This window comes from Mesoplodon densirostris, chromosome 18 (assembly GCF_025265405.1).
Source record: "Mesoplodon densirostris isolate mMesDen1 chromosome 18, mMesDen1 primary haplotype, whole genome shotgun sequence".
Taxonomy (NCBI): domain Eukaryota; kingdom Metazoa; phylum Chordata; class Mammalia; order Artiodactyla; family Ziphiidae; genus Mesoplodon; species Mesoplodon densirostris.
In genome coordinates, this window is record NC_082678.1 from 37,452,807 (window position 1) to 37,469,041 (window position 16,235).

General features: G+C 42.4%; 1 protein-coding gene across 4 annotated transcripts in view; it reads left to right on the forward strand.

Moving 5' to 3' along the window:
- Positions 1-16,235, forward strand: part of PIGL (phosphatidylinositol glycan anchor biosynthesis class L) — a 63,442-nt gene that overhangs the window by 8,040 nt on the left and 39,167 nt on the right. For all 4 annotated transcript variants that reach the window (XM_060082982.1, XM_060082979.1, XM_060082981.1 and 1 more), the window contains exon 2: positions 4,296-4,395. In XM_060082982.1, coding sequence (XP_059938965.1) covers positions 4,296-4,395 — 100 coding nt within the window. The remainder of the gene's footprint in view (positions 1-4,295; positions 4,396-16,235) is intronic.

Sequence of the window (16,235 nt, forward strand, 5' to 3'; positions counted from 1 at the left end):
AAAAAAATAAAATAAACAAGATAAATATGAATTATGTTTAAGAGAGTGATAGAAACTTCAGAACAGGACTCAAAGGTTACATATCTCTGGCCCTATTTTGTTAAAAAATAAATAAATAAATATATCTGTGTATATATATCTCGAAAATATCGAAAGCTGGGCAAGAAAGCCAGAGGACTAAAAGGACAGAAAAAAAGAATGTTACCAAAATGTTTATGGGGCTTCCCTGGTGGCGCAGTGGTTGAGAGTCCGCCTGCCGATGCAGGGGACACGGGTTCGTGCCCTGGTCCGGGAAGATCCCATATGCCGCGGAGCGGCTGGGTCCGTGAGCCATGGCCGCTGAGCCTGCGCGTCCGGAGCCTGTGCTCCACAACGGGAGAGGCCACAACAGTGAGAGGCCCGCGTACCGCCAAAAAAAAAAATGTTTATAACATGGCCCGCACATGGAGGGCACTGCCCAGTATGCGACCAACCCAGGCCCTGCCCCCTTTTCCTCCTCGTTCCTATTTCTTTCTGAGAGTCCCCACTGGCGCCCCGCGCGGTCACAAACCCTTGGCCGAGTCTAGGAGAGTCTTGGTATTCAATGAACCAAACAGGTGAGTGGCTCTAGAGCCCCCATGCCCGTTCACTCGGCTTGGACAGGATTTATCAGTCTGTCTTCAGCTCGAGAGAGAGATCTTCGCAAATCCAGTCTCTTGGGCCCCTCCCTTCTTGCTGCTTCCATCTTTCAAATTGCTCATCAGAGGGGCGTGATCCTTCCCGTGTGTGTGTGTGTGTGTGTGTGTGTGTGTGTACACACACGCACATATACGCACATCGTGATTTCTCCAGCTGGGCTCTCTGGACACCTTCTAATGGAAGGTGGCCAGCTCTTTGGGTTTCAGCTCCTGGGGAACCCAGTTCCGGCTTGAGTGATATTGCCTCCTCTTACCTCTCCAGCCTAGGGTTGGTAGTTACTTCCTCCATCACTAACACTCTAGGTCTCTCACTCTTCCCTGTTTGGCCCTCAATTCCTCCATCAGCTACGTTTCAAATTCTTTTTATTAAATTCTTACCGATGTAAATATTTGATATGGTTTCTGTTTTCCTGGGTAGACCCTAAGTGGTACAGGACCTAAACTCCCCCATTTTATAGTTGAGAAAATGTGGACCTTTTTTTCTTCCCAATACATTTTAGAATTAGCTTAGTCATGTTCAAGGAAAACCCTTGCTAACATTCCTGAAACCCAGGAACTTAAGGAATCTCTTCAGGTTCAGAAAGTTAGTGGAAGGCCAGGTATTGGGTCCACGATACCTTGATACTCAAACCACTTCTCATTCTAACAAATTAAAACTTCCAGGGTAGGAAAATGGGTAACTAGAGCAGTGGGAGAGGGGCTTTGTAAAAAAATATCTATACGGTCTTGTTTCTTTGTATTTTTAACCATGTAAGTCTTTTTACCTATTTAGAATAAATAAATGAATTTTTAAGGTAAAACAAATGTCTACCTTTATACATTGTGCTCTGTAAATGTGGGTCTTTTACAAAGTGAATTTAATTTCTATTAAATGTCATTATGTGTGCTAGTTATTACTAAGTATTAGTTATCACACACACACACACACACACAAAATGTAGTTCTATATAAATAAATCTACATTAATCCCATTTGTTTTCTGCCTTCTAGAATAATGACCTCCAAGCTTTTTTTTGGTCACATTTTCCTATTGGTAAAAGCTTTTGAGCATATACTCCCATTATATGTATATTTATTTATAATTATATTATGTAGCTGGACCACTGAATTAATGTGTACAGTCTAAAACAATGAAAGTTGACATTTATAAAGCACAAGGTAAACAGATTAGGAGGAGAAGTTCCAAAACCTTCCCTCCATCCCAGCAGATGGTCCTGTGCACCCCACATGCACCCAGGGGACACTGTTCTAGAGAATGCCAGTCAGGAGCTGCTGGAGGGTCCCAGACACTTACTCCACTGAAGTGCCTACATGTTCACTAGAGTGAATGGAAATGTTGAAAATGCTCTCTGACTTCAACTGCCTAACTTGTTCTACGTTCCTCAGTTCAAACACAAAGCAATAAAACCAGCTCCAAAAACACCTTGGCCTCACTTCTAAGCTGTTTCTCACAACTGTAACCAGAGTCTAACATGCTCGGCTTCTGAGGTTAGGAATCTCGTCACTAGTGTACGTTAGACTATTTACTTATCACCAAAGATAAGTAACCTTGAGATAAAATGGGAGAGATGAACCTAAAATATAATGACCATCATAAAAATTGACAATTTCTATCTGACTCAAAAATTTGTGATGAGAACAGTACAAAATTAATCTATTTTCTAGAGTCTTTTGGGGGTTAGTCCTTTTATCAGATACAATGTAATGACTGTCTCCTATCTGGGTTCAAACAGTTCAAAACTAGCCCTAGAGTAACCCCTGCCAAAGTTGAAAGGTTTCACTTGGGAGTCTCTTTCTGAGTTTTCTGGAACAGTAAGCAGAGTCACTCTCTGCTCGGGGCCTCTGGAGTGCCTGCAGTGTGTTGACACCAGGATGATACAGAGTTGAATGAGACCGTGGCTTTTCAGGTCAATGACATTTAGGAATTAATAATCAGATCACAGAGGAAAGTTCATACTTCTGAGCAGAATACTGGAAATGATTGCTTGCCAGGGAAAATAGCAGAAGGCTTCCTAGAGGGAATGGCATTTGATTTGGATGATGAGAAAGAATTATAATTCAGGAAGAAAGGAGAGGAGGAGGGGGAAGGTAAAGATAAAGCAGTCAAGGAAAGAGAAGATAAACACTGAGCACCTAACTAGGTAGATGTGTCTTATCATATAATCCTTAGGAAAGCCTTTGGAGACGGCCATCATCCCTACTGCACCGGTACAGAAACCGTGGCTCAGGAAAGTTAAGTAACTAGCACAAAGCACACATGCAGTTATCTGCTGGAGAGTTGAATTAAGGGGGCCAGTAGCTAGACAACTGCTCATAAGAGCAATTTAAGTGGTACCAAAACGTCACTGTATGTTATTTGTAAGGATACAGAGCAGTTACTTAACGGAACTATTCTTGGGAAGTATAGTGTATGTGTTGGGAAAATAAAGAATTCATAAGCTATTTGGGGTGCTGATGTGGTCCAGATCCCCAGGGACATGCTGGGATAGCTGGTTACTAAACTCTGAAGGAGGCTATTTTCCTGTAACACTCAGGAATAGCAGCCTCTTTAAATAAGTGCTTAACAGATATTTGAAGACTATCAATTTACAGGGGACCAAATGATATATACCAGGACAAAACTATAATTCAAGAAGATCCATGCACCCCTATTTTCATAGCAGCACTGTTCACAATAGCCAAGACATGGAAACAACCTAAATGTCCATCGACAGATGAATGGATAAAGACAGTGTGGTTTATATATGCAACGGACTAGTACTCAGCCATAAAAAAAGAATGAAATAATGCCATTTGCAGCAACATGGATGGACCTAGAGATTATCATACTAAGTGAAGTAAGTCAGAAAGAGAAAGACAAATACCATATGATATCACTTATATGTGGAATCTAAAATATGGCACAAATGACTCTATCTACAAAACAGAAACAGACTCACAGACATAGAGAACAGACTTGTGGTTGCCAAGGGGAAGGGGAGTTGGGGAGGGAAGAACTGGGAGTTTGGGATAAGCAGATGCAAACTATTATATATAGGATGGATAAACAACAAGGTCCTACTGTACAGCACAGGGAACTGTATTCAATATCCTGTGATAAACCTTAATAGAAAAGAATATTTAAAAAAGAATGTATGTATGTGTATAACTGAGTCACTTTGCTCTACAGCAGAAATTAACACAACATTGTAAATCAACTATACTTTAATTTAAAAAATAAATAAGATTAAATAATAAGAGGGCCCAAACAAATAGTGTCTCCACATACCTGACTTGTTCTGAGTGGTTATAGAAGGGTCAGTCCTAAATCTGTTTAACTGCAAAGCAGGTGCTCAAAGCCTGTAGCTTGGGGCTGAAAGGTACATAGACAGGCAGGCAGATGGACAGACACAGGGAGAGACACAGAGATGGGAAAGAATTCAAAGGTGATTCTAAAGACTGCTTCTCACAGGAGTGTCTGATAGTAACCCTAGCGTGGCGTTTTCTTCAACTTTTTATCACCACCACAAAATTTTCAGGTAGCTTAAATCCTATAGGGAACAAGATGAGATAAGAATGAGTGAACCGATAGATCTCCACTGATAAAGAAATCGACAACTGTGTATTTGTCATCCTCAGGAAATTACTACAATCAAGGGGAGACTCGTAAGAAGGAACTTTTGCAGAGCTGTGATGTTTTGGGGATTCCACCCTCCAACGTGATGATTATTGACAACAGGTAAACTTATCTTTTAACAAGTGGAAATTCATTGGCAATAAAAATGCAGTGGTACACTCAAAAGACACAAACATAATGTGGGTGGATAAGAACATCTTACTTGAGAAGTCTACAGAACATAGTTTCACGTCTGTTTTTGTTTTTTGTTTGTTTTGGGGGTTTTTTTTGCGCTACGCGGGCCTCTCACTACTGTGGCCTCTCCCGTTGCGGAGCACAGGCTCCGGACGCGCAGGCTCAGCGGCCATGGCTCACGGGCCCAGCCGCTCCGCGGCATATGGGATCTTCCCAGACCGGGGCACGAACCCGTGTCCCCTGCATCAGCAGGCGGACTCTCAACCACTGCACCACCAGGGAAGCCCTCACGTTTGTTTTTAAGTGACAGTGTAGTGCAAGTGAATTTTTTCAACTTCTGCTCCGATTTTGTCTTAAGATAGCTGCTTCTCTTGAATCTTTAAAAAAAAATTATTAAAAAAAATTTCAGGGACTTCCCTGGCGGTCCAGTGGTTAAGACTCTGCACTTCCATTGCAGGGGCCACGGGTTCGATCCCTGGTCAGGGAACAAAGATCCCGTATGCCGCAGCCAAAAAAAAAAAAAGTCAGAAGTGTAAAGAACAGTATTACAAACCCCACATGCCTGTAATCTGAGATCAGTGATTGTCAAGCCTTTGCCAAATGCTAACCCCAAATAACATCTGTTGTGTGTGAAGTTGTGGTTTTTTTGCAGTTGTAACTGCAGTTGTAACTTAGCTGTTATATATTTTTAAAAAATTTTTACTGGAGTATAGTTGATTTACTCTGTTGTGTTAGTTTCAGGTGTACAGCAAAGTGACTCAGTTATACATATACATGTATCCACTCTTGCTTAGATTCTTTTCCCATATAGGCCATTATAGAGTATGGCCGTGCTCTACAGTAGGTCCTTATTAGTTATCTGTTTTATATATAGTAGTGTGTATGTGTCAATCCCAATCTCCCAATTTATCCCTCCTGTGTGTGAAGTATTTTAAAGAAAACCCAACCATCAGGTTATTCTATCCCTACGTACTTCGGGATACATCTCTTAAGAAGATAAGACTTTTTTTTCACGCAGCCATTATTATCCATCTAACAAAATTAATAGTAACAGCAATTCCTTGGTTTCTCCAACACCCAGTCCATTTTGAGCTACTCCAAGTAGCTCAAAAATGAATGTCTTTCCACAGTTGGTTTGTTCAAATCAGGATGTAAACAAAGCACACACATTATACCTGGTTGATATTCTGCGTGTCCCTCTCCACCCCCAGCCTTGTCACTGATTGTTGAAAACCTGAGTCAGTTGTCGTACAGAAGGATTTGTCTGTCTGCTCCCTGTGGTTTTACCTAAGTAGTTCCTCTATCCTCCATATTTCTTGCAAACTGGAAATGAACACTAACTTTCAGGGGCAAGAAGCTGCACTATGTACTCCCTGTTCCGTCATTTCAGGACATGTACTATCTGTCTCACTTTTAGTCACGCATGTGACTATCTGTCACACGTACTGTGTGCCTCACTCTTAGTGAGCTCATGTGGCAATGGCCGCCCCTTTCACTGTAAAGACCCACATCAGCCTTTCACGCGGTGCTTTCACGAATCCTTAATTAACTAGAAGTTGCAAAACGGCGACTTTCTAAATGTCTCCTGCGTTCCAAATGTGTTAGCTATATATTCTTCTATAAAGCAGAACTTTGTCAACTGGGGCTATTTAGTTATCCTGATAGGAACTTTGATCCCAAAAGACAGGCTAAATGCTTAATTCTTTCCCTTTAATCGCCGTTTTCAGAATAGGAGTTGATCCCCTACATACCTCCGATGGTAACCCATTGTTTGTTTGTTTGGTTCTTGGATGGGGAGGCCACTGCTTTATTTCATTAGGAACTCCTGTGTTCATGTGTTCGGTTTTTCAGTTTAAGTCATTGTGTTCTTTGATACTCCAGTTGTCTCCTCTTTGGCCTCTTCATGTTGGCTCATGCATCCTTTTGATAAGAAACGAAGACTCTACTCTGACTTAATTTATTACAATTTTTACATATCCCAAAGATCATGCAGCTTCAGCAATATTCCCTACTTTGAAGATGCTACAGTAGGGGGTTAGTAAACTTGTTAAAAATAAATACTGCAAGAAGCCAGTTTGAAGATTCGAGGAAACCAGGTATCTTAGTCTGCTCAGGCTGCCATGGCAAAATACCGGAGACTGGGTGGCTTAAACAAGATAAGTTTTTTTTTTTTAATATTTATTTATTTGGTGGCGCTGGGTTTTAGTTGTGGCACGTGGGCTCCTTAGTTGCAGCAGGCGGGCTCCTTAGTTGTAGCATGCAAACTCTTAGTTGCAGCATGCACACAGGATCTAATTCCCTGACCAGGGATCAAGCCTGGGACCCCTGCATTGGGAGCACAGAGTCTTAACCACTGTGCCACCAGGGAAGTCCCCAGAAATGTATTTTTTTCTCACAGCTCTGGAGGCTGGAAGTATAAGATCAAGGTGCAGCAGGGTCGATTTCTGGAGAGAGTTTGCTTCTTGGTGTGCAGATGGCCATCTCCTCACTGCTCACATGTAGCAGGGAGAGAGAAGTTTCTCTCTTCCTCTTCTTATAAGACCACCAGTCTTATAGGGTTAGGGTCCCACCATTATGACCTCACTTAACCTTAATTACCTCCTAAAGACCCCATCTCCAAATACAGTCACATTGTGGATTAGGGCTTCAACACATGAATTTTGGGAGGATACAATTCAGTCCCTAGCAGCATGCAACTTTTAGTCTTTCAGCTTCTCATTTCCTAACCCAGAAAAAGCAGAGCTTTGGAATCTTGCTTTGGGTTATTTAGGTAGGTCAAAGAGAAGAATGAAGGGGAGAAAGAGAAAAAAAAAAAGTTTTATGGAGGACCTACACTCGGAATAATAATGGTAAATGTATATTAAACTGTTATTGTCAGTGCCAAAGACCATACTAAATACGTGATCTTAAAACCTTCAAAATAATCCAATTACTTCTTCCATGTTATAGATAAGAAACAGGCCTAGTGAGAGGTTGAGTCATTTGCCCGGGGTCATCCAGCTAATATGTGGTAAAGCTGGCATTCCAGCTGAGGCTCTCTGGTCATTGTGCTTTGTCAACTCCATGAAGTACTCACAATTTCACAAAGGTCATCTCATTTAATTCTTCCACTAACTGTAGAAAGATAGGTCTTTATTATCCTTTTTTAGTTTCAGACGAAGAAACTAAAGCTTAAGAGACTCATCTGAGGCCAGACATTTAACAAATGGCAGTCAGTGCTAGGATTCGAAAGCAGAAAGGAAGACAGAATTGATTCCTGACTTTCTGTGAGAAAGTAGGTCACCACTCTGTTAGTGTATTTGAAAGACCAATGTGTGTTTAAGAGAACATTTGGTTGATGTTGTGTGCTTTTTTCCATCGTTCTGAACTTCGTGGCTGGATTTCAGGGAGACCTTTAGCCAGAGGAGCTCAGTCAAGTAAACCCTTATCCGGGGACTTCACTGGTGGCGCAGTGGATAAGACTCCGTGCTTCCAATGCAGTGGGCCTGGGTTTGATCCCTGGTCAGGGAACTAGATCCCACATGCATGCCACAATTAAGAGTTTGCATGACACAACTAAGGAGCCCACGTGCTGCAACTAAGGAGCCCGCCTGCTGCAACTAAGAGCCTATGAGACTAAATAAATATTTTTTTAAAAAGTAAACCCTTGGGCTTCCCTGGTGGCGCAGTGGTTGGGAGTCCGCCTGCCGATGCAGGGGACGCGGGTTCGTGCCCTGGTCCGGGAGGATCCCGCATGCTGCGGAGCGGCTGGGCCCGTGAGCCATGGCCACTGAGCCTGCGCGTCCGGAGCCTGTGCTCCGCAACGGGAGAGGCCGCAGCGGTGAGACGCCCACGTACAGCAAAAAAAAAAAAAAAAAAAAAGTAAACCCTTATCCAACCCCTTAAAGAGGGAAAAAAGTTCAGGTCTCAAGACGAGAAGGCATCTCAGTAATCAGACAACCAAATGGATACTTTGCATAATTTTACCTAGTTCCTTAATATCTGTGGGTTCTGCTAATTTAATGAATCATATGATATTTAACTGCATGTTATTAACAGATGCATATTAAGCGCCTGGACTGGGAAAGGCGCTGTGCTAGATGCTGAAGAAAGAGAAGAACAGTTCAAGGTCCAGGAGCCGGGTAATAGGTGTTGGCCTGACAGTCACCACTGCTGAGTTTGCAGAAACGTTCATTGTGCCAAGGTTCAGGCCTAGAAGGGGCTTAGAGACCCTCTCCAGGATACTTGGGAATTGAATGTGATTGGGAAATGCAACCTACAGATTTAGTATTCATTTGTTGCTTTTGTGCTTCTTAATATATTAGGAAGAGTCCATAGCATTATTTCATTTACATTTCAAAACAAAACAAAAAGTAAACACACATTTCTGTACACATAGATAATTTCTAAAAGAACATATACCAGACTCGTTAGTAGAGAACGGACTTGAGGACACGGTGGGGAAGGGTAGGCTGGGATGAAGTGAGAGAGTAGCACTGACATATACACACTGCCAAGTGTGAAGTGGACGGCTAGTGGGAAGCTGCTGCATAGCACCGGGAGATCAGCTCGATGCTTTGTGATGACCTAGAGGACTGGGATAGAGAGGGTGGGAGGGAGGCTCAAGAGGGAGGGGATATGGGGATGGATATATGTATACATATGGCTGATTCACTTGGTTGTACAGCAGAAACTAACACAACACTGTAAAGCAATTATACTCCAATAAAGATGTAAAAAAAAACCAAAAAACAGTACAAGCAGACCTCAGACATATCACAGGTTGGGGTCCAGCCCACTGCAATAAAGCGAATATCACAATAAAGCAAGTCACAGGGGCTTCCCTGGTGGCGCAGTGGTTGAGAGTCCGCCTGCCGATGCAGGGGACACAGGTTCGTGCCCCGGTCTGGGAAGATCCCACATGCCGTGGAGCGAGTGGGCTCGTGAGCCGTGGCCGCTGAGACTGCGCGTCCAGAGCCTGTGCTCCACAACGGGAGAGGCCACAACAGTGAGAGGCCCACGTACCGCAAAAAAAAAAAAAAAAAAAAAGATAAAGCAAGTCACAGGAACGTTTTGGTTTCCCGGTGCATATAAAAGTTACGTCGACACTAGCATATTAAGTATGCAGTAGCATTATGTCTAAAAAGACAACATACACAGCTTAATTAAAAAATAGATATCATCTGAGCCTTCAGCGAGTTGTAATAATAACATCAAAGATGATTGATCATAGATCACCATAACAAATATGATGATAATAATGAAAAAGCTTGAAATGTTACAAGAATTACTGAAATGTGACACAGAGACATGAAGAGCACAAATGCTGTTAGAAAAGTGGCGCCAATAGACTTGCTGTCACACGGTTGCCACAAACCTTCAATTTATAAAAAAATGCAGCATCTCTGAAGCGCAATAAAGTGAAGCACAATGAAACGGTTATATTGATGTATTATATTTTTTAAAGACTACTCCACTTAAGTAATAAAACATTCTTCCCTCTGTACTCAGCTTCTATCCCTACAAGTGAAGGCTAAATTAGAAATAATTCTGTGTACGTTTTGATAATATTTGATTTGATAAGTTCAAAACATAGAATAGAATTCTTGAAAAGATAATAATGCTTTTAAGCCTTTTTAAAAACACTGTGCTTGTCTCATGGGCCTCATTCTGGAGGATGAGAGGGCACAGGGTCAGATAAGCTGCTCCAAAGGGCTCTGGCTGGAAATGCGGGGTTCAAGGGGGGCCTGATTGTGACAGAATAAAACAAAGCAGACCCTCCGATTATAACCCAGGCCCATTAAAATGCTTCGGGCCCAATGACCAACTGCTGGGCAAAACTTCCGGGGTCTCAGAGCTGATGGTGGTCTGATCCCTGCTCCCGTCGCCCTGCACCTGCGACGCCACGTCACAGCTACTCCCACAACCAAAACAGGGAGGACTCCCAGCGCCCCAACCTGTGTCCTCGTATCTAAGCTGGGCCACAAACACACCATGCTTTCCTCTGCACCCACACCCATGCATGTGCCTCGCCCTCTTCCACACACTTCCTCTCTTCCCAGCACCCCACACCCTGGCCCTCTAGCAAACACCTCTTCATCCTTCAAACCCCAGCTCAAGATTACCTTAGACTCTGCAGCACCATCCCTGATTTGCCCAGATTTTCTTAGGCACTTTGGTTATATTCTCATTGTCCTGTTCTATCTTAGCACATACACTAATTTTTTAATCTGCGCCATAAGCCCCTCTGTATCTTTTATTCCTGTATCCGCAACCTCTGTCTTAACCCTTGACACATAGTAGTTGCTCAGTTCATGATTGTTGAATAAATTAATGACTCCGCTTATACCAGAAGCTTTCTTCCTGTGGCAGCACGTAAATGTGTGGTCTCGAGAACTTAGATGATACCGAAGGATCCCAACCCCCTTCCTCACTTTTTCTTCATTTACCCAGAAATGGTGATTAGCAAACCAATTTCTGAGACTTCAGTGAAACTGTTTTCACTTTTTAATTAAGTGAAACAGTCTTGATCCCTGACTTGCGTAGTTATTTTTAACCTTCTGGGAAGTCCTAAGTGAGTACTTTGGTTTGGAAGAATTTTTCTACATCTCTTGATTTTGCCATTCTATAAGCTTGGCTCCACTGTCCTAAGGGTTCAGCATCATGAAAATCTCATTCCCAGTGCTTGTCTTAACATCACTCCGGCATTAACAAGCCCAAGACTTTGACAGACTAATTTGAGCTGAACAAGGAAACAGAATCCAGTACCTAGTATGAAACGTAAATGAACCTGGCTTGCTAGCAGTTCCTGGAAGTCTTTGTGTTTTCCAATAAATCCACGCAAATCATACAGTGAAAGAGAAGCCACAAAGCAGAGAGTCTGGGACTGTTGGGGTCATGTTTGTAATTAAACCCCCCCCCTCTCTCTCAAGACCCAGTAAGAGCCTTCCCCCTCCAAAAACCGGAAAAGACCGTATGCCGACTGCCAAAGTAGATCTGACCAAGCATCCTCTCACTATAAGAGAGGAAAACAAAGCTCCACGCAGGCTTTCTCCAAATACACAAAGAAGTGCCTGGGCACAGGGCAAGGGCACAGCTCCAGTCCCAGTTGGCAAGAGCAGGGCAGGGCTCCTGTCCTCCCAAAGGGCGCGAAGGACAGGAATGTTTCCTAGAAAAGGAACCAGGGGAGGAGACCGAAGTGGACAGAGCTGATACGGAGCTACTGTGTGAACATGGAAAGCCGCTTCCCTGCTACTTCAAAGGCGGGTTATTCTGGGAGCTGAAGGGAGGCTGGGTCTTTAAGTCACATGACTGGTCTTCAAGTCACATAAGTCAGTATAGAAGTAGAGTGGGACCAGGGAGGGTGGGCTTAACAAAGCATGTATTTGTGGCTGATTCTACTCCTTGAAAGAGGCTGCAAATATACCACAAAAATAGGATTCAAGGTGACTGTGTATTGTGATATTCATTACAGCACTCTTCATAATAGCAAAAAGTTGGTAGCAACCTAATTTAGCAGTAGGCAATTAATTATATAGCCACGGTCCAGAACATTAAACCACAATTCAGAGTTTTCTCTGCACAGTTAATAACCCAGGAAGATGTTCATAATATAATGTTGAGTTTAAAAAGCAGTATATACTTTCTTTACACTTTTCTGTATTTTCCATAGTTTTGATAGTGAGCATACATTACTTGTAAACCAAAAGTTTCATTAGATTTATTTTAAAATATATTATTTCTGGGAATTCCCTGGCAGTCCAGTGGTTAGGCCATCTGAAACTTCTACTGAGTGTTATTGTCTTCAGCTGCAGCTCTTCAGATATTCTCTTTCCTTTACCATGGAGGCACCTATATTTTTCGTGCATTTTCTTTTTTTTAATTCATTTTATTTATTTATTTTTGGCTGCGTTGGGTCTTCATTGCTGCACACGGGCTTTCTCTAGTTGCGGCAAGCGGGGGCTACTCTTTGTTGTGGTGCGAGGGCTTCACATTGCGGTGGCTTCTCTTGTTGCGGAGCATGGGCTCTAGGCACGTGGGCTTCAGTAGTTGTGGCACGTGGGCTCAGTAGTTGTGGCGCACGGGCTTAGCTGCTCCGCGGCATGTGGGATCTTCCCGGACCAGGGCTCAAACCCGTGTCCCCTGCATTGGCAGGCGGATTCTTAACCACTGCGCCACCAGGGAAGCCCCTGCGTTTTTTCTTATTCGCCTTTTGGTACTCTCCTGGGGCAAGGAGACATGATGTCACAGCACCAGAAATAGCTTATCAACATGATTCTCCTTCAAAGTGTGCTTCTCCTTGACCATTATTATCTCTGGTTCTCACAGTGCTAATCAAAGAGTACTGGTGCCTCTGAGGATGGTGAGGCTTGATTTTGAGGGACTTTCAAATCCTGCTAAAAGCAGATGCAAGGTAGAGCATCTGCTGGCCAGCTGTATGCCCCTCTTTCTGGGGCAGATCTTACAGTATTAGGCGGGTATGTTTATGTTTTCTGATTTTCTGATATGGTGGGGGGTTTTTTGCTTCATCAAAGTCGATGCTCTATAACTGTTATTCCTTTTGTTGTTTTCGATGGAGTTTGAGGGAAGAGAGTGAAGTGGAAATGTTACTGGCACTGTAAATGGAAGTCCATATTTCCACTTAAACGGAGTCCTGCTAGCAGCTGAAGGGAGAATGAGTAAGAGGAAATCAAGACCAGAGAAAAGAAAATGAGGGAAGTACAGTATGACGGAAAGAGCTCTGGTCCAGGGGTCATGAAATGGGGCTTCAGGTTGTAGCTCTACCACAAACTGGCTGTGTTCCCTTTGGCAAATAATGTCCCCTCTCTGAGCTTCTCTTTTCTTATACGTACAATGACTGGATGAGATGGCGACTTTACCTCAAGCGCCTAGATCTTATCCGGAGGAGAGCAGGACATGTTTAGATATGGTTGTTCTTCTACAAATGGAGGTTTATGTGCTCACCTTGGCAATATAGCTGACATACTTTTAAGTGCTTTCCATTTTACTAAGCACTTGTACATTTCACGACATCCACGGTAGACTGTGTCCATTGTGACATGCTGGGGTCCTTGCATCAGAAAGCTGAATAGGGATGTAAGAAACTAAACAGCAGACCTTTTAATAACCAAAGACTGTAGATTGGGTGGCTCACAAACAGCAGAAATTTATGTCTCACAGTTCTGGAGGCTGAGAAGTCCCAGATCAGAGTGTCAGCAGATTTGGTGTCTGGTGAGGGCCTGTTTACTGGTTCACAGATGGCTCTCTTCTTGCTGTGTCCTCTCCTGGCAAAAGAGGCAAGGGAGCTCTCCGGGGTCTCTATTATAAGGACACTAATCCCATGCATGAGGGCTCTGCCCTCATGACCTCATCACCTCCCAAAGGCCCCACCTCCAAATACCATCACATTGGGGAAATAGGTTTCAACATACGAATTTTGAGGGGACACAAATATTCAGTCTATAGCATCTACAAAAATTGTACTAGGAACCAAAAACTTTGGATAAGAGGCAACTAATTCTCTACCATACAAGTCTTACAGACAAAGAGCTTATAGACAAAGAGTGTTAGGATCCAGAAGAAAGGTTATTGGGTCAGTTTTTCAGATTATTTCTCCATAACACCAAGTTCCAAGAAATAATTCTTAGTCATTTGTGGGATGTTCCAGAGAGCCCTTGGGATAAGAAAAATTGCAGCTGCCTGTATGTGTTGCAATTTAAGACGATGTGGTAGTACTTTGGCAAAACTGTCATGGTGAGATAGACCTAGTTCTGCAAGACTGGGCCACAGCTTAACTAGCCAGTTTCTGTACTGGAAGGATTTATAGGATTTATTCTTTTTTAGGTTTTCTTTTTCTTTCTTTTTTTAATAATGCTGTTACCCTCATATATACAGTCAATTGGTTTTCAACAGGGCTGCTAAGACAGTTCAATGGGGCAACAATACTCTTTTCCACAAATGGATATCCACATACGAAAGAACAAACTTGGACCCCTTCCCTACACTATACCCAAAAATTAGCTCAAAAAGACCTAAATGTCGGGCGTCCCTGGTGGCGCAGTGGTTGAGAGTCCGCCTGCCGATGCAGGGGACACGGGTTCGTGCCCCAGTCCGGGAAGATCCCACATGCCGCAGAGCGGCTGGGCCCGTGAGCCATGGCTGCTGAGCCTGCGCGTCCGGAGCCTGTGCTTCGCAACGGGAGAGACCACAACAATGAGAGGCCCACACACCGCAAAAAAAAAAAAAAAAAAAAAAAAGACCTAAATGTAAGAGCTAAAACTATAAAACTCTTGAAAGAAAATATAGGAGCAAATCTTCATGAGCCTGGGTTAGGCAAAGCCCTCTTAGATATGACACCAAAAGCATATACAACCAACAAAAGAAAAAATAGACTTCATCATCAAAATTAAAAACTTTACTGCCTGATGCATACTATCAAGAGAGTGAAAAGACAACTCACAGAATGAGAGAAAATATTTGCAAATCATATATCTGATAAGGGATTAATATCCAGATATAGATAGATAGGTAGATAGATAAAAATGTAATAAATAAAAATGTAATAGCTATTTCTCCAAAGAAGATACACAAATGGCCAATAAGCATAGGAAAAGATGTTCAACATCATTAGTCATTACAAGAATAGAAATCAAAACCACTGTGGGACACTACTTCACACCGACTAGGCTGACCATTTTTTAAAAATAAAATTAAAAGGGAAATACCAAGTGTAGGCCAGGATTCAGAGAAATTGGAATCCTCATGCACTGGTGGGTTTGTAAAATAGTTCAGTCATCATGTAAAACAGTTTGGCAGTTCCTCAAAAACTTAAATACAGAATTCCATTACCCAGCAATTCTATTCCAAAGTAAAGACCTAAAAGAATTGAAAACAGACATTCAAACAAAAACGTGTACATGAATGTTCATAGCAGCACTGTACACAGTAGTCAAAAGTTAGAAACAACTCAAATTCCCATCAGCTGATGAATGGGCAAACAAAATGTGGTCTATCCACACAGTGGAATATTATTCAACTGCAAAAAGGAGTGAAGTACTGATACATGCTACAGTGTGGATGAACCTAAAAAGAAGCCAGATAACAAACAGCCACATAGTGTATGAGTCCGTTTATCCGAAACACCCAGAACAGGCAAATCCATGGAGACAGAAAGTAGATTAGTGGCTGCCAGGAGTGGGGAGGAGAGGGGAGTGTGGAGGGACTCATAATGGGGTTTATTTTTTTGAGGTGATGAAAATGTCCTAAAATGGACTGCAGTGACGGCTGTACGACTCTGTTAACATACTAAAAACAAAAACACATTGAATTGTGCACTTTAAGTGAGTGAATTGCATAGCATGTGAATTATATCTCAACCAAGCTGTTATGAAAATAATAGTAACATTTAATAATAGAACATTTATAATGTTCATTGTAAAAACAAACAGTACAAAAATATATCAAGTGAAAAAAATGAATGTCTCCTTCCATACACTTCTCTCCGAAGAAGAAACCACTGTTAACCTCTTGATGTGTAAACTTCCATACCTTCAATACTTCACAAATATATATTTACATACAAGCACAAATATAGTTCATTTTTCAGTACTGCATACTATTCCATGGGATACCTGTATCATAATTTATTTGACTAATAAAACTGTCCCGTGGCCTTGCCAGAAACATCATTAACCTCGTGAAATAAATCCCCATGGCTGCTCACTCTGGCGTGATACATAGAGTAAAACACTATTAAACTATACACCAGTGTCTGCAGTGTGGGCTTCCTG